General features: G+C 38.4%; 1 protein-coding gene across 4 annotated transcripts in view; it reads left to right on the top strand.

The window, feature by feature from the left end:
• syt1a (synaptotagmin Ia) overlaps positions 1 to 27,539 on the top strand; it is a 206,973-nt gene that overhangs the window by 149,967 nt on the left and 29,467 nt on the right. For all 4 annotated transcript variants that reach the window (XM_056247446.1, XM_056247450.1, XM_056247447.1 and 1 more), the window contains one exon: positions 20,678 to 20,866. In XM_056247446.1, the coding sequence (XP_056103421.1) occupies positions 20,704 to 20,866 (163 nt within the window). In that variant the 5' untranslated portion in view covers positions 20,678 to 20,703. The remainder of the gene's footprint in view (positions 1 to 20,677; positions 20,867 to 27,539) is intronic.

A 27,539-nucleotide genomic window follows, 5' to 3' on the forward strand; every position in this document is an offset into this window, starting at 1 on the left:
TGGCACACAATTTTGGAGTTTTATTTCTCCCAAAAATCTATTATTTTCCAATTCAGCTGTGCATGACCAAAAAATGACTGGCCATTTGAACCAAGTGAATTGACTGACATAACAAAACAAAAAAAAATCAAATACAAAACCAAAGTCTTAATCGTAAATCCTCACCTCTGGGCTGTAAATTTAATACTGAATGAAAAGGTACAGGGAAGCAGTCTGGGTTGAACCATTCTGCTATTCTTCTAAATTAATCAAGGGGAAAACCTGAGGAGGTTTGGATAAGGCCAAAGCCTTCTGAGATTAGAAGAGACTCTCAGACTGCCTGTGGAAGTATGTAAATCACAAAACCAGTGCATTCAGAGTGTTGCCAGCAGCGGTGGTTTCATCATTTTCACAGAGCCACTCCACAGGATAAAATCCTAAAATGTAGAGTGTTACGTAACGCTGAAAAACATTCAAATTCACACTCTCAGGACAAACAGCCCTTGCAAGAACATACTGACTGCTTGTGTGAGCGTGTGTGTGAAGTGCCAGCTGCAAAATACCCTCTTTATCTACAAAAAATGAAAGACTCGCCAACGTGGGAGTCATGGAGAGAGCAGAATGAGTTGTTAAGAGCTACATCTGTGGAAGAAGCACAGTGCAAATTAATGGATAGATGGCGTACCACAACTCTCGGGGGAACCATGAGGCGGGACCCTGTCTATAAGTAGTGATGTCATTTAAGAGTGTTTTATCAGCCCACAGAGTTTTGAGCCAGTTATATTATGGTCAAATTTGCCAATATAAAGTGGTTTCTTTCTAGAGCCGGTGTCTCGTACAACAGTGTAGACGGACTGGTGGCGTTGAAGGGTCAGGTGTCCTGTGCACTAAGAGTTTAGCCGATCCCATTCTTTCCTTTTCAGTTAGAGAGGTGAGCAGGGATCTTACAGACACTGTAAATCACAGGTGAGAAGGGCAGAGAGAGGGAGAGAAAGAGAGAGGCCGAGCCCTTGATCCAAAAGCAATCTGCTAGCATGCACTGCATCACATCTGACACCCGCCTATAAAGAATAAAAAGAGAAGTAATAGGGTATACCAATCAATTAATTTTCCTTTCTTTCTTTCTTTCTCACACACACACACACACACAAACATGTTGGGTTTTCATGTTTTATGGGGACTTTCCATAGATATAATGATTTTAATAATGTAAAAACTGTATATTCTATTTTCAAAAACATATTTCTATATGATTTATAAGCTGTTTTCCTTATGGGGACCAAAAAGATGTCCCCACAAGGTCAAAAATGACTGGTATTACTGTCTTTTACTGGGACATTTACCAGGGCCACACACACACACACTGGGGTTCAATGTTTTATGGTTACATTCCATAGACATAATGATTATAATGTACAAACCGTATAGCATCCCCTACTATCCATTAACCTATGATTTATAAGCTGTTTTCCTCATGGGGACCAAAAAATTTACATTGTGTCCCCATAACATGGACCAGAACCACACACACATACACACACACACCAGTAACCTGGCTACAAATGTAATCATATTGTTGCTGTTGTTTAATCACCCCTCTGCCCTTGTATGACATAATGAGCTGTTTAGCGCTTGCTCGAACACACATTAAGGCTTTTATACAGTCCGTATTTATCAAACCCGTGATGAAGAATTGAACTGAGAATGCCTAAATTCTAATTCATTTTGAATGGAGATTGCAAACAGTAAATAATGGAAGTTTAAAAATGGACTTTTAAGGGAAATAAAGTTAGAATGGAATGGAAAAATAAAATCCAAGTGTAGTTTTTAACATTTTGTTTAAATATAAAGAACCATAAACATGATCACATATGAGGTATTTGCAGATGTATTCATTATAATTTGTATTGTTTAATAAATTAATTTACTTTTGTTTTAATAATTGAACTTCCATATATATATCAATGTAAAAGAACAGTTAATTTCACAAAATGCTCTTGCTCCAAAGCAAAGGAGTGTTTTGACAGTTGAACTGAACAAATCATAAATTTCATTTAATTTGCATCAAAAGGCATAATTGGTCAAAGCAGTTTGTTTGGAAAACTTGTGTTGCAAAACAAACAAATCCTGTGTTCAATATTTGAATTCAGTCATTTATTCGTCCTGCTCCAGTTCAAATTCAAATTCAAATTGTAGTCAGTTCAGTCCAAATTACAAGTCAAATTACAGTTTCCTAAATTTAATCCTAAATTTAAAGTATAAAGTTTATGGAAAATAAAGTTTCTACGGCTGAAATGATCTATCTATGTTTAGCGATTCATGCTGAATTAATTGCAGGAAATTATGGATGAGAAGTAGAAGACAAAAATAGACTTAATATCAGTAATAAGTTATGTGAAGTCATATCCTTCTTTTCTGTGATGAACCACGCATATTCTGGAAGTGAAGTTAAGAAATGTACTGTTAAAGTTGTTGCATCTATTTTATCTTTAATTGTAGATTCATATGTATCTTTTACTCTATTCATAACACTTATATTGTGTACCACACAAAAATACCACAAAGGCGGAATGGTATCCCATCATGCTCTGCTTCACTTTGTCACTTCTGATCTTTCTGAGTGAGCTTTTTTCTTTTTTCTAACCTCAAGGGTCCTGGCCTCTCCTGTCCCATTCCCCCCTTCACTGTCTGCTGTCATTTTTTCCTCACTGTCTATTTCTCTGTCCTCCTTCCTGTTATTTGAAAGATATCCTTTTTTAACCCCCGTTGTCTGTGTCTGTTCACCTTAATGTTGTAAAATGGCAGCAGACGTAGTACAAAATGGAGAGCTGTGAGTTTCACATGGTGGAGATACAAGATACAGATCTATATAGAAGTTTATTGAATTTTTTCTGGCTTTTTGGTAATTTGTTTAGTCATTTGTGGGGGTTTTCTGTCATTACTGACCTGTTAATAACAGCACATCCTGAATTTTTTGAAGGGTAAGTTAACACTGAGCAGTTAGACCTTATGATATTAAATATCAGGAAGGGTATGACCTTTAATATCAGGGCTGTAACACTCATATGATATTAAAATCACAAATGTCTCGATTGTTTCTCCTAGAAAGTTGTTGCCTGTCTATATATACCCAACCAATGGCAATGACACCAAGCTCCTGATGGATCTCCTCAAGAGACGTCACTCTCTTTCCCTTTATACCACTAAACGTGTGTGTGTGTGTGTGTATACATGGGAGAGGCTCAGGGCTCCAATTACTCCAAAACAAGGAAAATACATGATGAAATAAACAACAGACATCCTGGCCTGGGGCCATTGCCTACACTGGATGACTAATAGCATTTAATGACAGAGTGTTTGACTAGTGTCATGTTAATGAATAAATGATTGGAGCTTTTTAGTCACAAATAAGTCGGGGTGTTAAAAAAACACAGTTGGCCTGAACTTGAGGCTCCATGGGGACGAAAGTTGTGCGATGAGACATCAGCTGGCTTCCTGCTCTTAAGAATACATTCATATGCCAAAAAAACCTGTCTGTATTACTCCCATCGCTTCTTGCTTCCCAAATGCACTCTTTTTCCACAGCTGATCTGCCCCGCCTGAGCCAAACGTCCATTATTTACACTTGCTCTGGGTTTAAATGAGAGCAGCTGGGAGCTGATGAGTGAGCAATGCCCTGAGGGTTCCTAGCACACGTAGGTTTTTTGTTTTGGGGTTTTTTCTGCTCAAGCTGATGTGATTCTGCATTCGCAGTCTCAAGTCCTTTATCCAGGGTAGTTTATAAGCAACAAAGAGGAATTTAGGAGTTTTTCATCATCCTCCGCAGAAGCGAGAGGTAATTGAAAAAGGGGGGATTTTGTGCATGGGCTAAATAGAGAAGCAGTGGCCCTGCAGCAAAGTCAGGTTAATAACTTTTCCACTTTCATTACCCTAGAGATGGACTGCAGGGGACTTAAACATAGTCCATGGACACCGGAGAACTCTACTTCTCTTATCTTACTTTCAATTCTCTCTCTTTCACTCACCTGTGTGCATATAAATGCCAACACACACACACAGTACCTATACTCAACAGTCAGCCTGGTTTTCTTCTTGGTTTGGCCTGGTGGTGTGATTGTATATAGATAGACAGACAGACAATAACAGTGTGGTTTTGTCTTTCTTTCTTTTTTTTCTAACCCAGCATGCCACATCTGTGTACCAGCTTTAGCTGTGGTTGACTCTTTTGCCTTATATGTCACCATGTCCCTTATCAGAATGGATGTCTCCTGAAGGTTAATTACTACAATTCCCCCACTGGCCAGTTTTGCTGTAAAAGTGAATTATACATTCATATTGTACATTTTGCCCTTGACATTCCAGTTTGTTCCTTATGGCCTAGTTATTCCACTGACTGCTAGTTCATGAAAATGTACATTCACTTTAGAATTGAAAACAATTTCTTTATGGTATTCCTTCAACCAATCGCTTAAACCAAACTGTAGTATAAAAGTACAGAAATATTCTCATGCAGATTATCTACATTCCACCTTGCAGCATGTACTAAAAATCCATTAGTGTGCACTTTGCATATTCATATATTTCCTGTACTGTTCCTTTATAGATAACACTTGTTTTGATCATAAAATGAAATGGCATTTACTTTAGTGGCTTTAATTAGTATTTGTCTGATAAGCATCATGCAATTCAATAAAGTGCTCTTAATTGTTTGACGCAACATCAGTGAACTATTTATTTGCTTTCATACAGCTTTTAATTGTGTTAAGTTCTCTTTTTTATTTCTTTTTCATATAACTGCATTGTTAGTTCTCCCTTTGAATCAAAAGATCTTGCTATGATTATTGCTTTATACCCACGGGAAAGCAATTTTAACATCTTGGTGAACATTATTTTTAAATGAGACACAAAATTTTGAATTTCGATGTCAAATCAAAACTTACCTGTGAAAACACAAGAGTTGGTCCATTTCTAGTGTTTGATTTTTCTGTCACAAACTAACTTGTGCGTAACTTTTGTTTGTTGCCACCTTCATGTTCTTTTAAATTTTTTACGACGATAAATACTCTTGTATCCCAGCTTATAAAGATACAATTATAAACAGAAAAACCTGTGTGAAAACGCCAATAATTTTTCAATTATGCTAGGTGATGTTAGTGGTGGCGAAATTACACACTTTTATTTTATTTTTGATATTTCATTCTAGTTTTCTTGCTCTAAAGGATTAAACACAAAAGAAAATCTAATGGAGAATCAACTAAGCTTAATGTCAATATTTATTTAGAGTGAGTCATTATATAGTCAAATACAGCTACCAATAACCACAGAAAACATGATTGTTGTTGTTGCCACTGAGAGGTCGAAGCTGCTCATCCGTGTTCAATGCCTGTAGCATCCAATCTCTGCCAGTTTATGTGTTATCAGTGTTTTTCATCTCTCCTCCTCCTCTTTCTTTCTCTTTCTCATCTCATTGATTTGTAATATTGATCCGAACCATAGCATTTACCCAGACATTTTTTTTTCCTTTTAGGGTTTTTTCTAAGACTCAACCGAATGTGTCCTTTTTCTTTGTTATTTTCTACTTCCTCTGCTTCTGACCCATTGTTTGACAAAACAATTACACACCATTAGCCTTTTCCCACTCAAGCTTTTTCCAGAGTCATTACAACTGAGAGATGCACCTCATTGCTAGCTCAAATAACGATTTGGTTTGAACTTTTCTTTTGTTGTCAACTCACTTTTTACAGTCAACTGCAACCATATGCATTATTCATGCAAGCACAACATTAGAAAGAGACATGCTTGTGCATGTTAAGTTGCAGATTTTTGCATATTCATAAATGTGAGAGATCACCTTGTCTGTTTATCTGTTGATAAAGTACTTTTAGACATCATGGTAATACTATGGTATTCTTTAAGGACCCATGCTTTATGATTATGGTTATCATTCTCTTCTATAGTATATCAAAGTACTGTGCTATTATCTCAATTCATTGCAGTTAAATTCAGCGTACAATACATATTTTGTCAATACAACATCCCATACTATGGTACTCTGATAAAAATTGTGTCATACAGTCACATCACACAGAAAAATCATCACAGCAAAACCATCAAATAGAGAAATCGAGATCAGACGGTTGCCACCTCACTTGCTCCCTCATATATACGAATACTCATTCACACAGAACAGAAAGCATTCAGCCTCCCCTTTTCATTTTTTTCTTGCATTTTACACCTTCAAATTTAACACTTTTTTTCCTCCCTTCAATAACACAGTAAATTGAACACATCTATAAATAAAACAATGTGTTCAAGAACATTTATTTCCCCACAAATACCAATTTACTCTTCTCAACGCCCTCATTTAGATTTCATTTCACCTGTTTTCCAATGCTAATTTGCTCTGCCAAATTAGTGACACTAGTTTTAGGTATTTTTTCTACCTTGCCTCTTGCGCCTTGCTAACAACTTTGTCTCAAACTCCAGGTGTGTTATTTCTTACGTTTATTTTAAACATTAAATATAAAATACATAAAAATGTACTACAGTGATTTTAAAGGTGCCCTAGAATGTTTTTTTTTATTTTATTTTTTATAATGTTTCCTGGGTTACCCTTATAGTGTTAGTATGTTTTTTAGATAAAAAATAATCATAGTTTAGAAATAAATGGCATTTTTCCTAGCCTGCTTTTAGCCTCTGATTTGAACACTCTGTTTGAAGGGGCGTGTCTGCTGTGGGATTCAGTGTAACCGCGGCCACTGCTGTGATTGGCTGACATGCTTGCATATGAAATAGCTACGCATTACATGTGAAACTCTCTCCCGAATACTTTTACTACTGCTATTATACGTTTTTACTATAACAGCTATCGAGATTAACGAATCGTGAGATTTTTTAAAGTATTTAGATCTATTCCCATCACATAAAATGTTGCCGTGATGAGCATTGAGCAGATGACAGTGTGTTGATCGCGAGAATGAAGATATTATCATTGCAAAGCAGTTTCTGCACTCTCTCTGCGTTCACCAATGCAAACACGATGTTGTAAATACAGTAAGAGCTTCGTTGTGCAGTAACGTGCGTCATTGATTTCATAACGAGTTTGGCAAGTGTCCAGATAAACTCGCACTGTGTGGAAAGATTGTTCTTTGATCGCTTTCTGTATATAATTTGTTCACAATTTAAATACGATTATTTTCATCCTACTAAAAGAAACGATGTGAAGCTGATATTTTAGTCACTGGCTTGACTTACTGATGCATAAACAGTATTGAACGATTTTGAAGATTACCTGTCTGAACTTGAACAATTACACATCAGAAAGTGTTGCTTGGTAGCTCGATCCGAGGCCAGCTCTGTATTGGCCCAAGTTGAGGAAACACTCGGTGAAATGTTTGGAAATTTCCAGAGAAAATAAAATTAACCCATTGTTTCTTCAGAGGCTCAGATGAAGGAACTAAAAAATACTTTTGTGTTCATGTGTACATCCACACTGAGCAACTGCCATGCTTCGGCTGCGCAGTTCTGCCTGGCATTGAGGGCTGGCATTATGGAAATATTTGGAGGCGTACATATTAATGATCCCGACTATTGCGTCGCAGTCGGTATTGTGTGGAGAACCGACCGTTTTTCAGGGGTGTTTTTCATAAACGTGAATTAAATGAGAATGCGAAAACAGTCCAGTTTGAGATTCACTCTATGTCATGTCCATGCACTGAACTCTTGTTATTTGACTATACCAAGGTAAATTCAATTTTGAATTATAGGTCACCTTTAATACTGGTAAGGAGTGTTCCTAGGATTTAGGAAAGCAATGTTGCTAATATACAATTGTTATTAATAATTTTATATTAGTTTCAGCTAGTAATACAGTTCATTAGCCTACGGTATCTGTACGCTCATTACAGTTGCCAAGCAACATATATCACTCATATAATATGCTGCCACAGGTGTGCACATATCAACAATTTACAACTTTGAATGTGGTTCATCGAATCAGAGTAATAACTCTGCATTTAAAAGGCTATTAAACTTTAATTGGACCTGCATGACAGGAGAACAATATGTAGTCAACTAGATGAATACTTTGTTACTGTACACATTCATAAATACACATAAGCACCTTAACGAATTTGTAGATGTTCGCATGACAACTTCTTGAAACAAAATCACTGCCATCCACACCATTTCACTCCCAGTGCTGAGAGACTGGTGCATCTGCAAGTATTTGTCAGAAATGACTCAAACACATAATCAAACTTGTGAAGACACATTACGCACATGTTGATTCGTCATTGAGCTTCAGTGCATCGGTGAATATAAAATGTCTTCTCTCGGTTGCAACTCCACACTAACATTCATTGATTGCATTATGCATGCATTTGTTTTTTTTAATATGCAATAAACATGTCACAGGGCTATATCGCTGGTGACAAATGGAAGTCAACTCCAGTTAAGTGGAAGTAATTGATGATTACATGCTTGATTAAGCCTCAACTTTAAACCAGAACATATAGACGACCAAGATCAAAGTCCAAAGCAAATGATGGTCATTGTGATTCAAGACGTGCGTTGGCTGCACTATTTTTTATTTCTGCATGATGAAAGAAAGCGTAATGTCATGGGCCCAAACGTCCTCACCTGCCCTCAATCACTCGAAAACATGACTAGCATTTATTGCCTGGGTGGTTATGGACTGAACCGTAACTTTGACATAGTTTGAAGTGCCTCCAACCACAGTTCAGATAATACAACATTCCGGGGCCCTCAAAAATAAGCAATGGAAGAGTCCAACCAAAGTAGAAGCAACTCGGCGTACATAAAGGCAACGCTCCAATGTGGATGTGGAGCCGTAGTTTTGCTCTGGCAGCAGTGGAGGTTTTGGTAGAGGAGCGCAACCCAGTTGGGAAAAATGAAAGGATGAGGCAGGAAGCAAGGAAAGGAGGGAGAGAAGCATGGTTTGATGTGCAGAGCACCGGAGCGAGTGCAATGAAAGCCATGCTGTGCCATCTGGCAGAGTGGTAATTGGGTAAGGATTTTTCACCTGCTCAGTGCCACGGCCCACACTGGGCTGGGTAAAGAAAGTATGGTGCATCCTGGATGCATATTATGCAGTCGTGTGTAGTTTACCTTACTTGCAAGTGGCTCAGTCTAAACACTCAGATTGATGGATCCAAACTGCACAAAAAAAATTGCGGGTTTTCAAGTTTTGGAAGGTTAGTGGCATAATTATTTTTATGTGATTTCTTTTTTCTCACACATGCACACGATATTCATACCGTATGATAGAACTCTTCATTCTGAACAACTTTGCCTCTAGGACCACTGCTGTCAATCAATTTGTTTGTTTAAATATTGGAAATTATTTGAAAAACCTAATTTCACAAACTAATCTTGGATTTTTCGCTCAACCTTGGTTAAACCATGGCAGGACAATTCTCTGGACTATAGTTAAATAATTATATATATATATATATATATATATATATATATATATATATATTAGCATTTGAATAGCTATAATAGGGTCATTTAGAAAACGGGCATGGCCAAGTGTACCCAACAGCCTATATCACTCCTAAACGAAAACTCAGAACTTCGTGAAATTGGGTGAGCACATGCGACATATGATTCTAAAGAAGCATGCCAAAATTATAGAGATCGGGTCATAGGTGGTGCTGTAACTGTTAAAAAAGGTGTAAAATGCTGTGTTTCTATGGCAAATAACGACATGGCTGAAAATGGCCGTTTCCGTGTCATTTGCATAGAACTTCACAAAATTAAGTAAGGAAATGTCACATACAGTATGATTCTAAAGAAGCATGCAAACTTTTATGGAGATCGGATCATAAGTGATGCTATAACAGTTAAAAAGGTTTCAAAAACACTATATTTCTAGGTTAAATTACCTTAAATTGCAGAAAACGCACTATATATGTAATAACTTACATTGTGCTTAAAGGTTTACAAGCCCTTGAACCCCTCACAGCTATATTTTATTCTGTGTTATTCTGTACATCTGTGGATTTATTTTTTATTTTTTTCCCACAGTGGTACTAACTATTTCAGATAAACAAGCTCCAAAATGGCACGTAAGAACAAACATAGCTGATAAAAAAATATATAGCTGCAGAGATATATTTCAGCTAGGGGATCATATTTGGGCGTCCTTAGCATCAGACGTTTGTGTTTGTTTAGAATAAGATGCAAAGTAGATCATGTTTTATGCAAAGGTCTGGCGATTTGAGACTATGGTTAGTCCAGCACTCCCAAGGTTTGATTTAATCACTGAATGGCAGCATCTGACAGCTTACATGTTTTGGTTGAATAAAAGGTTAGATGTTCTTCATCCACTATGTTAAAATAATTTAATTTTAGAGTTCTTCTGTGTGTGCCTATCAGTAAAAAGACTATGATTTCAATCAATCATTCATCTCAAAGGCACACTACACAAAATCTCCAAACTCAAGAACTGCTCCTGCTATTATTTAATGTCTGGATGATTCGCGTCTCTGCTTTTGCTAAGTTTTGTGTGAGTCTTGCTTTAAAATAGCTGTTTTGCTATTTTGATCAAGGGGGCCTGTGATCCTTGCGAGGTCCACTGGACACATTCACTTGATTTACACAGTTGCCCTCTTATAGGCGTCATTCTGCATCCTGCTATTTTAGCTCTTAAAAGGTGCAACTTTCTTTTTGTCTGTGTGATACAAATAGTAATGGCCTAATGGACATTCTTGCACTGCCTCTATCCATTTGTGAGTAATTATGGCTTTTTGTGTGTGTTTATAATGGACTCCTCTGACTCACTGTGTGAAGCAGTCTAGCTTCGCAGGTGTGCGGCAGCGCTATTCATACGTGCGGCGTACACACACACACTCACACAAAAGCACACAAAATCCATCTTTTTTTTCCCCATCCTCCTCCACCTTCCCAAAGTTCAGCTCGGCTGCCAGCTCAACTGCCGCCCACATCATATCAGGAGAGTGACACGGCGCTCCAAAAAACACACAGGGCCTTTCGACTGTCAGCAGAAGCTCCTGTCAAGCTTTGTAACCCAGAAACCTTCCTCTGCAAGGAACCAATCCACCCAACCAATCTTCTACAAACTTTTTTTTCACTTACACGTTACATGAGCAAATTTGCAGTGTGGAAGTTTGAGAATACTAGTTGCTTGTCCACGTAGCATGCCTTGTGTTAACCAGAATAGCCAAGGCTTGACATGTAGCTTTTTAAAGACCTGTTCCTGATCAGTCTTCCATCTTAGGGGCTGTTTACACCTGGCCACTTCATGCGTTTTCTGTGATCGGATAGCTATCCGATCGTGAAAAGACCAGGTGTAAATGCCCTCCGAAACGCATTCGAGACGGATTTGAATCCGATCGCTCAAACCACTTCAGGAGGTGGTCTGGGCCGCATTCCAGACGAAACTGGACAAGTGTAAATGCATCTGGTTGTTGAAACCATAGTCAGGTTGTTGAAACCATAGTTGCATACTGCAACACGCATTACCGCAGCTGAGCAGCTGAGCGTCTATTCATCAAGCCAACGTGCAAACTATCGCAGATAGTCAAAGTGAAAGTAAGTCGCAGACGCTTAACACACAATCATCTTCATTAAAAGTAAAGACACGAAATGATCTTACCAGGACTGTTGCCACTCTCTCTTATTGCCATCTTTGATTTTTAAATTAGCTGATGATCAATAAAATGCAGCTCATATCTGTTGCTTTCGGTGACGCGCACTGACGTGAATCTGCATATAGCGCGGGAATTGAAGATCGGATTTATATCCGTTTTGCAAAAACACATTTATGTGACCAGGTGTAAATGGAATCGTTTTGATAAATCAGATAGCTATCCGATCTGAGAAAAGGCATCAAGTGGCCAGGTGTAAACAGCCCTTTAGACTCATAGCAACTAAATATCCAACTATAAAAATCCTATAGAAACTAATTTTGAACAATTGAGATGTGTGACTAAGGAAAGCCATAGCTAGCGAGTGCCACAGCTGTTGAACCCTGTGCTCTTCACACACCATTGTGTCAGCAGACCACACAGCTGCTGGTGTGTACATATGTAAACACTTCCTCATAGTGTCTACAGCTCAGTTAGGGTGTGTTGAAGTCATTAGCGTCAGTTTGTGCTCAGCAGCATACAGGCTTGACCAGCTGTTGGTCAATATCTACTGTATATCCCTTACCACAAAAAGTACTGTGGCTGTAGCACGTACATTGATGCTGTCTACTGTTAATACCGTGGTAGTTTGTATATAAAGATTTATAAAATGTGTTGTTTATTTTAATTTTTTATTTATTTTTGCAAGTAACATCCACAGTGCTAGTATTTCATTATAGGAGAGGAGAGTTTTGATGTTTTACTAGTGTCCGGTTAATTTTTGAGAGCTCGTAAAAGTGTGCAATGAACTGTATACATATACAGTATATACACTGAGCCAAAACATTATGTCCAGTTACAGGTGAAGCAAATATTACACATATTAACAAAATATTACATATTAAGGTCTGGGTAGATTAGATGGGTAAGCAAACAATCAGTTCTCATGTTGGATGCTGGAGAAATGAACAGGAATACATTTCTTAGCGACTTTGATAAGGGCCAAATTATTATGGCAAGGTGACTGGGTCAGAGTATGTCTGAAACGGGAAGGCTTGTGGGTTGCTCCTAGTGAGCAGTGGTGAGAATTTACCAAAAGTGGTCCGAGGAGGGGCAAACCGGCGATAGGGTGATGCATGATGGCTCATCGATGCATGATGGCAATGTAGGCTTTCGAAACTGGACCTTGGAGCAGTGGAAGAAGGTTGCCTGGTCTGATGAGTCCCGTTTTCTCTTACCATGTATTGGGGGGCCAGTGCTGTTTATATATATATATATATATATATATATATATATATATATATATATATACAGTGTTTCCTCTAGGATTTTTTCCAGCCGTGGTGGCAGTCCCATCTCGCCAGGGGGAGGGGGCGTGGCCCATGAGTGATATTCCCATTGGCCACGCCCCCTTACCCCAGGTGTTTAAACCTCCCCTAAGCATTATAACATGAAAGGCGCCAATAAGAGCGGCAAAGCGATTATGCGCATCCCGTGCGCAGAATGATGCACTTGAAGCAACGCGAAGTCACAGCGTGCAGCGCTTCGCATTGAAAAGTTCAAAGCACAAAGCGAAGAGATTATATCTATCTATGCTTAATGTATTATATCTATGCAACAGTTTATTGAGCCTTTTCTTTTAACAGTTTTAAATTTCAGTTAACTTACAGTGCGCATGAAGAACAATTCATAGTGCTCTTTACTCTAGTGCTGTAGTAACAGACACCCGGGAGAAAGCAATATGATTTAGAAAGCGCTATAAACTCCAGCAAGATAAAGTAATTTTATGCAAACTATAGACCTTTATCTACAAATAAAGTATAATAATGGGAACATTGATCTTGAAGAGAGTGTCGTCGTGTTACTGTCGTAACCGAACGTGACGTGCTGTTTGAATGCTGAATGGAGAATGACAGAGGAGAGATGAGTTTCCATTAACTTTAACTTAACGACTTAAATATACATTTTTACCTCACATTATGCTATTGAATGACCTTAGAAGTCTTGGAATATAGTGCGAAAACTTTATGGTGCTTTACAATGTTTTGAATGCCTTTAGTGGGGCTCGCTTAACAATAACACATACAATATCGGACCGAGAAGCTGCAGCCGTGGCGGGATGATTTTAGGTGTGGCGGCCCACCACGGCAGAATGAATGTAGCGGAAACACTGTATATATATATATATATATATATATATACACTCACCTAAAGGATTATTAGGAACACCTGTTCAATTTCTCATTAATGCAATTATCTAATCCACCAATCACATGGCAGTTGCTTCAATGCATTTAGAGGTGTGGTCCTGGTCAAGGCAATCTCCTGAACTCCAAACTGAATGTCAGAATGGGAAAGAAATGTGATTTAACCCTCTGGGGGACCAAGGTGTTTTTGGGGTCCTTGAGATGTTTTGACATGCCCTGACATTTGTGCTTTTTTCAGTTGCTTATAAACATATTACTGGCACAGGTGAAATTACATTCTATTTAGCACAAACAGGGCTACCATAATATGTGAGCAACATGTATTTACATGTTTGTATTTTTGAGAGAATATTCTTTATGCATGTTTATTGATAAAACTAAAAATTAAAGTTTCTGAAATAAGGCCACAAAACACATACTAAATATGTGTCCACAAGACTTTTGACTAATGGAAGTTGTGGCCTAGAGTATTTGCTTCAAAATGATCTGAAAATCATCCTTTCTGATCATTCACATAACACCATAGATTGCTTTAAATTGTGGAAAAAAAAATTTGTTTGAAAGGCAATATGCGAATGGGTGTGAACGGCCCAACCCCATTGTGAATAATTAGGTGATTTTCACCTGAGAAGACAAAGATGCATTCATTTCATTCAGGTGTGTCACAAGAAAGAATGCAAGGAAAATATATATACATACACACACACACAGACATATATATATATATATATATATATATATAAAATCAAAATATAAATGAAAGTAAAAAGCACATTTTTAGTCATACCTGGAAACAAATCCTGTTCAAACAGGTTATATGGGCCATTCAATAGAATTGGTTCAAAGTTAGAGTTGGAAACATCTTAAAAAGAAAATTGTCTTTTTCCATAAATCTTTTTAAAGTATGCCAATAAATTTTTTATTATACATATTTCAAAGTTAAGGATTCATTATTTTGATATAGCCTAGCTGGAACAAACACAATAACAGTTGATAAGTTTATTTTTGACAAAACATACTATATATTTAACATATGAGCAGAAACTGCTAACAAAAGCTTATTTGATGTCTATTTTAGAGTTAAAACTTTATAATCGATCCTAAACTAGTCAAACACACACACACTCAGAAACATGATTCAAATTTAAACAGTAGGCTATTTTTGCGTTTACAGACACTAGCGTTATTCTATATCGCGATTAGAACAAAGCATAAGAATAAAACACTTACAGTTCAGCTCGCTCCTCAAAGTGAAAATAAAACAGCACTTGTTCTGAGGTAAATGTCCCAGGATTATTCCTCACAGGTGCGCCAAACGACAGTACATTAATCTGACTAAATAAAGTGTGTTTACAGAGTTTGTATGGGCGTTTTACATGTCTCAATGTGTTGCTTCAGATCATTAGCGTTTGAATAGCGCGCGCTCTCCGTGGGCATGTCACATTAGGAAAATAATGAGCTGAGAGAACGATAATGAGAAGGCTGACACATCTCTCTTTTTATATAGATTACATAAACAGGGAATATTTATTTTAGTTTTAAATTAGATAATTTAAAAGTACAAACTTAAATGATCATAAACATATATTGCTCATGTCTGGGTGAATAGTATTAGCTGAGTTTTTTTTTAAGTTTAGAGACGTGCTCCAGAAAAAAGTTCACGGACACGGAGAGGCAGAACTGTTTATTTTCTTTATTTTACAAAAGCACAATATTTTATTTCGAGTGTAGGTGGGCACATAAAAAAGTAGACATTTAACAGTTTTTTTAAAATATGTTTCATAACTCTGTATGACCAGAAATGTCTCAAAATCTGCCAAAACGCACGGGTGCGTTCTTGGTCCCCAGAGGGTTAAGCGATTTTGAGCGTGGCATGGTTGTTGGTGCCAGACGGGCCGGTCTGAGTATTTCACAATCTGCTCAGTTACTGGGATTTTCACGCACAACCATTTCTAGGGTTTACAAAGAATGTGTGTGAAAAGGGAAAAACATCCAGTATGCCAAAATGCCTTGTTGATGCTAGAGGTCAGAGGAGAATGGGCCGACTGATTCAAGCTGATAGAAGAGCAACTTTGACTGAAATAACCACTCGTTACAACCGAGGTATGCAGCAAAGCATTTGTGAAGCCACAACACGCACAACCTTGAGGCGGATGGGCTACAACAGCAGAAGACCCCACCGGGTACCACTCATCTTTACTACAAATAGGAAAAAGAGGCTACAATTTGCAAGAGCTCACCAAAATTGGACAGTTGAAGACTGGAAAAATGTTGCCTGGTCTGATGAGTCTCGATTTCTGTTGAGACATTCAGATGGTAGAGTCAGAATTTGGCGTAAACAGAATGAGAACATGGATCCATCATGCCTTGTTACCACTGTGCAGGCTGGTGGTGGTGGTGTAATGGTGTGGGGGATGTTTTCTTGGCACACTTTAGGCCCCTTAGTGCCAATTGGGCATCGTTTAAATGCCACGGTCTACCTGAGCATTGTTTCTGACCATGTCCATCCCTTTATGGCCACCACGTACCCATCCTCTGATGGCTACTTCCAGCAGGATAATGCACCATGTCACAAAGCTCGAATCATTTCAAATTGGTTTCTTGAACATGACAATGAGTTCACTGTACTAAAATGGCCCCCACAGTCACCAGATCTCAACCCAATAAAGCATCTTTGGGATGTGGTGGAACGGGAGCTTCATGCCCGGGGATGTGCATCCCACAAATCTCCATCAACTGCAAGATGCTATCCTATCAATATGGGCCAACATTTCTAAAGAATGCTTTCAGCACCTTGTTGAATCAATGCCACGTAGAATTAAGGCAGTTCTGAAGGCGAAAGGGGGTCAAACACAGTATTAGTATGGTGTTCCTAATAATCCTTTAGGTGAGTGTATATACAGGTCCTTCTCAAAAAATTAGCATATTGTGGTCATTGCACACCAACTGAAATATTTCAGGTCTTATTGTTTTAATACTGATGATTTTGGCATACAGCTCATGAAAACCCAAAATTCCTGTCTCAAAAAATTAGCATATTTCATCCGGCCAATAAAAGAAGTGTTTTTAATACAAAAAAAAAGTCAACCTTCAAATAATTATGTTCAGTTATGCACTCAATAGTCAATACTTGGTCGGGAATCCTTTTGCAGAAATGACTGCTTCAATGCGGCGTGGCATGGAGGGAATCAGCCTGTGGCACTGCTGAGGTGTTATGGAGGCCCAGGATGCTTCGATAGCGGCCTTAAGCTCATCCAGAGTGTTGGGTCTTGCGTCTCTCAACTTTCTCTTCACAATATCCCACAGATTCTCTATGGGGTTCAGATCAGGAGAGTTGGCAGGCCAATTGAGCACAGTAATACCATGGTCAGTAAACCATTTACCAGTGGTTTTGGCACTGTGAGCAGGTGCCAGGTCGTGCTGAAAAATGAAATCTTAATCTCCATAAAGCTTTTCAGCAGATGGAAGCATGAAGTGCTCCAAAATCTCCTGATAGCTAGCTGCATTGACCCTGCCCTTGATAAAACACAGTGCACCAACACCAGCAGCTGACATGACACCCCAGACCATCACTGACTGTGGGTACTTGACACTGGACTTCAGGTATTTTGGCATTTCCTTCTCCCCAGTCTTCCTCCAGACTCTGGCACCTTGATTTCCGAATGACATGCAAAACTGAGCAACAGTCCAGTGCTGCTTCTCTGTAGCCCATGTCAGGCGCTTCTGCCGCTGTTTCTGGTTCAAAAGTGGCTTGACCTGGGGAATGCGGCACCTGTAGCCCATTTCCTGCACACGCCTGTGCACGGTGGCTCCGGATGTTACTACTCCAGACTCAGTCCACTGCTTCCGCAGGTCCCCCAAGCTCTGGAATCGGTCCTTCTCCACAATCTTCCTCAGGGTCCGGTCACCTCTTCTCGTTGTGCAGCGTTTTTTGCCACACTTTTTCCTTCCCACAGACTTCCTACTGAGGTGCCTTGATACAGCACTCTGGGAACAGCCTATTTGTTCAGAAATTTCTTTCTGTCTTACCCTCTTGCTTGAGGGTGTCAATGATGGCCTTCTGGACAGCAGTCAGGTCGGCAGTCTTACCCATGATTGCGGTTTTGAGTAATGAAACAGGCTGGGAGTTTTTAAAAGCCTCAGGAATCTTTTGCAGGTGTTTAGAGTTAATTAGTTGATTCAGATGATTAGGTTAATAGCTTGTTTAGAGACCCTTTTCATGATATGCTCATTTTTTGAGACAGGAATTTTGGGTTTTCATGAGCTGTATGCCAAAATCATCAGTATTAAAACAATAAAAGACCTGAAATATTTCAGTTGGTGTGCAATGAATCTAAAATATATGAAAGTTGAATTTTTATCATTACATTATGGAAAAGAATGAACTTTATCACAATATGCTAATTTTTTGAGAAGGACCTGTATATATATATATTGTAATCAGGCAATTTTAGACCTGTTTTTGTGTCTATATTTTGTATGTACATCAGCCAATAAGGGATATTAAATTGTGCATGCTAACTCTACCTATTTTTACATTTATCATCATCATCAAACACTCTCTTAAAGGTCATGTTTAAAAAAATTGCGTTGGTAAATGTAATCTGTAGTGTATCTGAAAATGAATGTCCATTTTTTTATACTATACATTATTAACTTTGTGATGCCTGTGTTCACTAAGCATTAAGTTTCTTAATGTATTTAGACAAAATAATATAGAATTTCATTATGGACCATTTAGCGTTCATTTGCCATGGCACAGTATTTTACATGTTAGTCCAAGGTACTTTTAAGAATGTGTATCATGTACTGATACTTTTTGATTTCTTTTTTGTTAGTGATAGCTCAGCGTCACTGGTATTGAAAATTGCACACAGCCCATACAAAATGTCTTTCCAGAGAGAGGATAAGCACATATTAGAGAACCTTCGAACCTGCAGAACATTGTGATTATCCGACTCTGCAAGAGATCAAATTTACAATTATTTTGTCAAACCAAACACAAAATAATTTCTGAAATATTTTTGAAGCATTTTATGAAAATGTGTTTCTATTTTGCACTTGAATGCTCTTTCAAGCTAAAAGAAAACCCGACACACATTTCGTATAATCTGTAAGCTATAAATCCTGCTGTCACCATAGCGACATGAGCACAGCAATGACAACCTGTCAAATGCAACAGCTCCAGCAGTTTCCTCTTTCCAGGCAATCACCTGTAGAGAAAGGAGGAGAGGAGGGCCATCCCACCCAATAGAAGGTCTAATTAAACTTGCTGCAAGTTCACTCTAACTCCTCTAAACTTTGAGGTTTTGTACCTGCTGCATTCATTCGATCTATTATTATTCCATCTGAGTGATTGACAATGGCAGTAATTACAGAGCAGGTACAATGGCAGCGACACCGGCTGTGCGGGAGTGGGTGGATCTTGCGTGCCCTGTGGCTAGAAGAGAAGGCGGCTCATAGTCTGCTCACTGTTCATCAGCACGTACCACGACCTACCGCTGGCCTTCAGGACCTCCTGGGGTCATGGTGGTACCGACAAGAGAGATGCCATACTGACTTGCACATGAACTGGTGAGGCAGAGAGAGTCTGTAGGCAAGTGAGTGAGTAAATGAACCAAGGACTGAGTAAACGCAAGCGAAAGATTAGGATGGATGGATGGGAGGATGTTTAAACAGCTAAACACACCTCTCAAGCGCATTTGTTCAGAGCATGCTGCAGTCGAAGGCTTCCCATAGTCACACCTCATTCTCCACCTTCCTCGCACACTAGATTAGACACTCGCACACTGGAGTTTTCATCTTTCTCTTTCTCACTCCATCCCTCACATCCTGACCTGTTATCTGCCTTCTATCTATATCCCCATTAGCGAAGTTGTGAACAACCCAGTGTTTTTGAGCAAATCTTTTCAGTGTTTCAGTGAGTTCACTTTGATGGTCTGATTTTTCCTGGTAAAGTGTGTGACTGCTTTGATGACTTCAAAAAATTTCCTTTGAAGAAAATTTCCTTTGTGGACTGTGAAAGGAGTATTTTATTGTTTGAACAAGCTAAGTGAACGAATATGCCCCTACACTCAACAAGTTAGTGTTTTGAGTCTGAACGAGATGAGAATTTTATTCATGAACAAACAGAATGAACTGGATTAATTAATGACTAAACAAAAAGGGGCATGTTGTTCAATCAGTCTGCATGTCTTAGTAAAACAAGTCAGTGTTTTGAGTCTTTCCTTTTTAACTTTGTTTGGCTGATTAGCTTCAACAGTAAACCCCTACAGGTAGATGTCGTAAATACACCATTATTCTCGAAAAAAGCATGCTTCTCCTGACATTCTTAGGGCCTATTCACACAGAACACAAAATCGTGACGGCCGTTTTTTCTGAATACGGTCAAAATACTACACGCTGCAAAAATTAACAATATGAGCACAATGGTCAAACACATCTGTCTAGCTTATTTTTACATAGAAAAGCAATGAAAAAGCAGCACAGTGGAATGTGAAAATGTGCTCTGTGTGAACAACTGCTAACAGTTAAGTGAATGATTCAATGACTCACTCATAATAGTTAGACACTCATTTTTGCCACTTATTTGTCCAGTGCTGCAACCTACAGAAATGTTCGCTGGAATGAATCTGAATGAGCCTTTGTTTAAAAGAATCAAAAGATTCAAATCAGTGGAATGAATCAAAATTCCCAGTATTGTCCTGCCGCTGTTTTACATAAATTTATCATGTCATATTTGTAGGCGCCTACAAATCCATGTGGTATACATTATCCAACAGATAAAGATATTGGAAGAATTGTGAATGTGCAACTGATATTTCCTTTTTAAATATTCCAGATAGTATAAGTAACCCTCTCTCATCTTTTCATATTTAGCTTCTGCCTGGCTGCCACTTCCAGCGATGAGTCGAAGGGAGGCTCTGGTGGGGAACCCTGCGCCCAGCGCAGCACCTGAGGTATTGGGCAACAGCACAGAGGCAGCAGGGCCCGGTCCCAGAGAGACCAAAGATGAAATGTTCTCCAAAGTCAAAGACAAGTTCATGAATGAACTGCACAAAATCCCACGTGAGTAAACCGTTTTTTCTTCTTCTTCTTTTTTTCACAACACTCAAAGGTCTTCACTTGGTTATATTTCAGCTTCAGTGTGCTGTGTTCGTTTTACATAATTTTACATAAAAAAAAAAATCTGAATGGCATTGATTGAGCCACAGCATTGGTTGCATTGGCAAGTTCTGTCGGATCCATTTTTTATTATTTTCTTTCAAATTTCTAAACTTCCATTGTTTAGCCAGTGCTGAAAAATAATGAGCTTGAGAAACAGGCGGCCACCAAACATGTTCCTTCTCATTCTAATTGTAAATAAGCAAGTAAATGAGTTTTGTTATTTGCATGCCTTTGTTTGTCTAAGTGCCCTGTGCCTCGGTCCCCAACACACCACAGCTCTCACTGTGAATCATGGAGCTAAATTCAGGCATCGTACCTAACCATCAACCAATTCACTGTATGCTCCTTCATATTTTCAAGTTAAAATGCTGAAAAGTCTGCAGCTGTTTGTGTGTGGGTGTTTCTTTAGCTAGGTGCTTTTATGTCCCAGAGAACATACATACTGGATATCAAGGTCACATTATAACTGTCCTGGACTGGAATATGTTGCCATATGAGATCACCAATAGACTATAAACTATAAAACACACACCTGACTAAAGCACTTTCAAACAAGATTGTTATAGTTGACAAAATATATAACAAAGACAAAAACATTGTTCATTAACAATTGACAACCTGCCCACCACTGGATAGTGCTTAAGTAACTCATGTATGTAGCGGAGGTGATGGCAGAATTATTTAAAGCTACATAAAGTACTAGAGCTGGGTAAAAATGATCGATTTTAATCGATTCTCATTTTTACGAACCAACATTGATTCTTAAATCCCAAGACTCCATTAGTCTATCCTGTTTTTAATTAATGAAGGAACGGAACATTGTAGCGCGCCTCCCATCCAATAAATCACAATAATCTTTGTGCTTTATTACTTTTGATATGAAACAAAGTCTCAAATTTCAAATTGGATCCATTTTATTATGAAACCGTTTTGGCGCTGTTTAATGTGGCGAGACAGATGAACCGGTTATCTCCTCTGCTTTAATACCAGTTTCAGCAACAAATAAACATGAATGAACATCTGAAGGTATGTTAAGATACAGTACAACTTACCAAAATCCATATCATGTCACATGTGATCGCTCAATCAGTATTTCAACCGCGGAAAGACGTCAATAAAACAGCTTGTAAACAATGTCAAGTAATGTCAGATTTACCTCAAAAATAAACTTGTTAGTCAGCTTGAAAAATGAAATCTAGAGAGAAGCATTTTGATAAATATATGCACCACATAACATATTCATTATATTTTTTAATATTCTTCAACATTTAATCCATGTTTGAATAAATCCGTCAAGTTTTTTGACAGCCACCATTTATATTTAAAAAACAAATTGGAGTAAAAATATAATTATGTAGTTGTAAAATTAGTATTATAACTTTTATATTTTATAAAAAATCTTCCTTGAGTGTAATTTATGTGTTTGTATACAAATCAGTTAATTTTAACCTTCAATATAATAGTAATGTAGTACCATTGGTACAACTGACTCCCATGTATAGTTTATAGCATTAGGTGAGAGATTTTTTTTCCCTGGAGAAAATTTGCACATGTGCTGTATTCTAAAATAATCTATATTGAATCGAATGGAAATCTAATCGAATTGCATGCTTGTGAATCGAAATCTAATCCAATCATGAAATTTGTGTCAATACCCAGCCCTATAAATTATGCCATGTCTAACATTACACCATTGCGCAGACCTGAAATGTATTCGAGTCATCTCCTACCCCTACAGTACCTTACTATAGGTGTCTGGTCATTTTGCCAATCTCTATATCTCTCATACTCGATTTCACACATACAACTTCTCGCTCTCACTTTCACTCACACGCTCACACACGTACACTTTCACTTCCACCCTTGCTTTCGCACTTGGAGACACATTCACCACATTAATTATCACTTTGCCTTCCTGCAGACAACTGTAAAATAAAGGGTTGCCGCATTTGACTCAGACAGATATGCCCCTTCTGAGATCCAGCCAGAAAAAGACACTCCATTACAGTGTCTTAAATTACTGTTTTAGCCGCCTCCCTCCATCACACACATGTCTCCGTGCCAACCGGTGCCTGGGTTGATGAATGCCTGGGGAGAAGGGTGCTGTATTGACCGAGGCATCCAGGAACCCTGACGGACTTGCATTAGTGATGAATGGGCGAGTCCAGATGCAGAATACTTGAGCAGTTCTTCTCCAATATAATCCACTGCGTTGAATATGTGCAGGTGCCGCCTGTAAAAGTAAGATGCATGGACCTGTCACAATCCGCCATCTAGCGTGGCAAAAACAGGAACACAGATGCTGCGTAGTGATGAAAAAGATATACTTCAATCTAACCCTTCTGCCTTTCTGTCATAGCGCTATGTAGGCAAAATATGAAGACGACAACTGTTTAAGATCTATTTCCATGCCACAACTAAGATGCCACAACTTGGGCACTTTTGGCTCTTTTAAAAGTAAGCCTCCTTAAACACACTTTTCATTCACAAGTTTAGTGGTTCGTGGGTGGGTCTTGTACAGTCAGCAGATTGTTATGCAAAGAAACCTCTTCAGGGTGATACAAGAGCCACTGCGAAATTATCTCGCTTATTATGTGGCTACTTGTCATAGCAAATTGAACACAAAATATTAATTTGACATATTTTATTACCTCAAGATTACTCGCAGTACCTGCTTTAGACCGCTAGGTGTTGTGATTGAAGAATCAGAATTGAGTATTGCAGGGAGCCGTGTAAAATATAACTGAATGATGCATGGTGTTGCCCTAAGCTTGAAAGATTCACTAAGTTTGAGTGAAAGGACTACCAGTGGCAGGTAAACAAAGACGATGAATCTACTTTAAACGTCACAACTGCCAAAACAATGTGTCTACCCTACACGCGAGCGGTGCGACAAACTTCTCACCCTCTGATTCCCCAGTACAGTACATCACAGTGGGTGATGAAGAGAGACCACAGTGTGTTGTGAACCTCAAAACATTAGCTTCTGACAGTATGAAGCAGAACAACGTAAGACTTCACATCACGAACACAAAGAGGAGACCGTTGACGTTGAGAAGTTGTAGTACCTACTGTATTAATTATAATGTTTCAAATATATCCTAAAGAACTTTTGCAAGCAAGGTCATGTCTGAAACTATCTTTATGTGGGTGTGCATGTAGGTGGGAGCTTGATAGTTTGACAGCAGAAGGTCTGGACTCCATTGCAGCTTTCATTGGCCAAGAAGTGCCCAAAGTTGATGAAACACTCAATTACTCCCTGATACTTCAGACCGAGGGTAAATGTAAATGAACAGGCAATTTGTTTTTGTCCAATTTGTTCGAAGTCTCAGATGGCGACACATATTTAAAAAGGTTTATCCATAACCTGTGATTACTAACGTTCCCTCTTTGCTCACGGTCACACAACATCACATCCGTTCTACGGCACCCGTTACAAACGGTCCTGAGTGTAGAATCACTCCGACAGGTAGCTCTCAGTACGCCACACTCGTTTTGTCATGGCTCTCTTTGAAAACGTTCAGCCCTTGAGTCCTTTTGACAGGTTCAACAGTTTGAACCCGACCATCTTGGCTGGAAAATGTCTCTGCACTGCTGCGGTTACACAGCTTTGTTGACTCGAAGCAACAAAAGAAAATGACTGTAGCACAACAGCTCTGGTTATTCTCCCAACGCTCCGCTGCTCAAGCTCAAGGCGTCTGTTTTCGATGATAATTAACCTCACCGCACAGAGACAGTTTGAGACATTATTCAGCTCTGCCAAAATTACTATGAATAATGAACACACAGTCCAGCCTCTGAAACACTCTTGCACACTGGGTACACTGATGCCCAACACAATGCCCCTTCCATCCATCTCAGCAAATGTGTGAGATGTTCTATCAAACACCACAATCAATGTTCTTTTCTTACTTGTTAATATGCAAACTAAACTGGGAGCATGTGCTTTGAACATTAACTACAAATTAATGGGGTCAGAAAGTATAAATTCTTGCCATTATTATAAGCCATTTACATGTATTTGCATTTTATTTTGATCATAACCATGAAAAGCTTTGTCTGTCTTGTGATTTTTGTTTCAGACCTGCTGCCTAGGTTTCTACCATTTACATAGGCAGCTATTGTAAACCTATTGTAAATAAAAAAGTATCTTAAAAAAACTGAATTTAAAAACTTACATTTTTGTTGCCCTCCTAATAGTAATAATCTCAGCATGTTATTAGTCTTTAACTGTATTTATGTGTGTGTGTATGTGTGTATAAAACACCTTGTAATAATCTGTAACTGGCACCAAATACAGTATATAAACAAAGTTTTAATTAAATGAAACCATTTTCTAGTTACTTTTTAAAGATGTTTGTCTGTTAGTAAATTAAAAAGTCATTTTTAAAATCAACATTTCCCTCAATTCATTCCAATGTATTGTAAGATTGAGTGTATGTCAAGAATCTCAATACATTTACATAACATTTATTAATTTTGCAAATGCTTTTATCCAAACCTACTTACAGTTAATGTTTACCGTATACATGTTATTAGTATATATGAATTTTCTAGGAACTCATGAGCTCTACTGTCATGTTCTACTAGTTGAACTACAGAAATGCTAAGACATGACAAGTTTTGAGACTTCAATATATGTTTGTGAAGTGTGATGTTTAGCGGGATTGTGTCGTTTGCCAGTATGTAGAAAGCCTCAGTCATAGTCAGCAACAGGAGGCGAACTGGAGCAGGGTGCCAAACACATCATCAGCCAACAGCCTGACAGATGGACCAGTTAGTCCTCCCATTCTGCTGACCTTTGACCTAATCCTATCTCCCTTTCTTCCCCTCTCCCTGCTGCCCCCAAGACCGCCCAAGAGGACATCTGAAGGTTACCAGGCTTGTCAACCCTGCTCCTTTGAAATTGAATTATGTAAACAAACAAAAATAAAACCCCAGTCTCTCCGTCTGCCTGCTTCACATTATAAAGCCTTTTGGAGGAAGAGATAATCTCATTTAAAACAAGTTGAAACTGCATTACAGTAGTAAACAAACATATGAGAAAAGACACATTTTGTCCCTGCAGTGTAGGAGAAGCTAAGAGACATTAAAGTCATTTATAATATTACAAAAGATTTCTGTTTCAAATAAATGCTTTCCGTTAATCAAATAACCCTGAAAAAATGTATCACAGTTCCTGCAAACATTTTAAGCAGCACAACTGTTTTCAACACTGATAATAATAAGAAATGTTTCTTGAGCAGCAAATCAGCATATGATACTCATTTCTGAAGGATCAGGTGACAGTGAAGTAATGATGCTGCTGAAGATTTAGCTTTGCCATCACCGTAATAAATTACTTTTTAAGTTATTTTTTAGCATAAAAGACGTCTGTCAAAACTTTTCAAAAATATTGTTGACCCCAAAATTTTGAATGGTAGAGTGCAAATGAGTGAATAAAGGGAGTGTTCACTTGGTGCACAATACAATGTGACAAACCATCAACGTAGCATTACACCAATACAAAAAGTAGCTTGTTACCATTTTGAAAAGAGGTGAGCTACTGTCTTCCTATATACTGAAACCTGTAGTAAAGTTTGTTTCTTTCTGTTAGTTATTCCCCTGTCTCGCACATTTCCTTGACAAATGAGATGACAGACATCTGATTAGCAGTCAGCAGATGAGAAAGGACAAATGAGATAGAGAATAAGGGTTTTGGTTTGTTTGTTGTCCCTCATAGCTGTTGTCCCTGATATTTTGAGCACCACAATCAGTGGTATTATCAGTTTTCAGTCAGAGTCTGATCATTGGTGTCACTCACCATCCGAACGCCACAGACCAAATAATGGCAACGTCTGTAATAACAAAAGATAATATCTGATCTGAATGCTGTTGACAGAGGATATGAGAGGGTGGATATTAATCTGCTCGCAATATCTGTTATCACACTGTCTGTCTTTTTCCTTTCAAATATTTTCTTATGTGAGTCTCGTGGTTTGTTTGGGAGGGACATTAAATCATACGGAATGGCTCGACTGTTCAGCAAAGTTTCTCTTTCATGCGATATTCAGTTCAAATGAGAAAATTTTACATTTGTCTTCACCACTTTGTCCTCTGCCAACCACAACAAACAAAAATCCTAATAATCCTAATGTGGCTAGCGGCCACTCACCTGCTTTTTAGAAAATCAGTCACGACTACTAGGTGAATATACATTATCTAACTAATATTCATGAGCCAGGCTCCCTTTTTAGATCGGTCCTTCGCCTATGAAACTTTACTAAATGGATATTGAAATTACCGCCCATCTGCTGGACTGTAACGTAACCACATGGCATAATAAATCACTTCCAAGTCATTTTCCTTAAAGCAACACTAAAGAACTTTTTTTTACCTTAAAATAATGTTTCCAAAATCGTTTCAGTGGTTCATCAAGTCGTAACAGGGTGAAAGGCACTTCTGCATTTGCTTTGCGGCCCTATACCTGCTATAACCGCACTATGCAAGATTACCAGATCGGGTAGCGTTTCTGTAGTTCGAATGAGACATAATAAAACTACAAATTTGACTTGCTTTACGGCAAGCGTTACAA

The sequence above is a fragment of the Rhinichthys klamathensis genome, unplaced genomic scaffold (assembly GCF_029890125.1).
Source record: "Rhinichthys klamathensis goyatoka isolate OS25496 unplaced genomic scaffold, OSU_Roscu_1.1 h1tg000048l_1, whole genome shotgun sequence".
In the NCBI taxonomy this organism is placed as follows: Eukaryota; Metazoa; Chordata; class Actinopteri; order Cypriniformes; family Leuciscidae; genus Rhinichthys; species Rhinichthys klamathensis.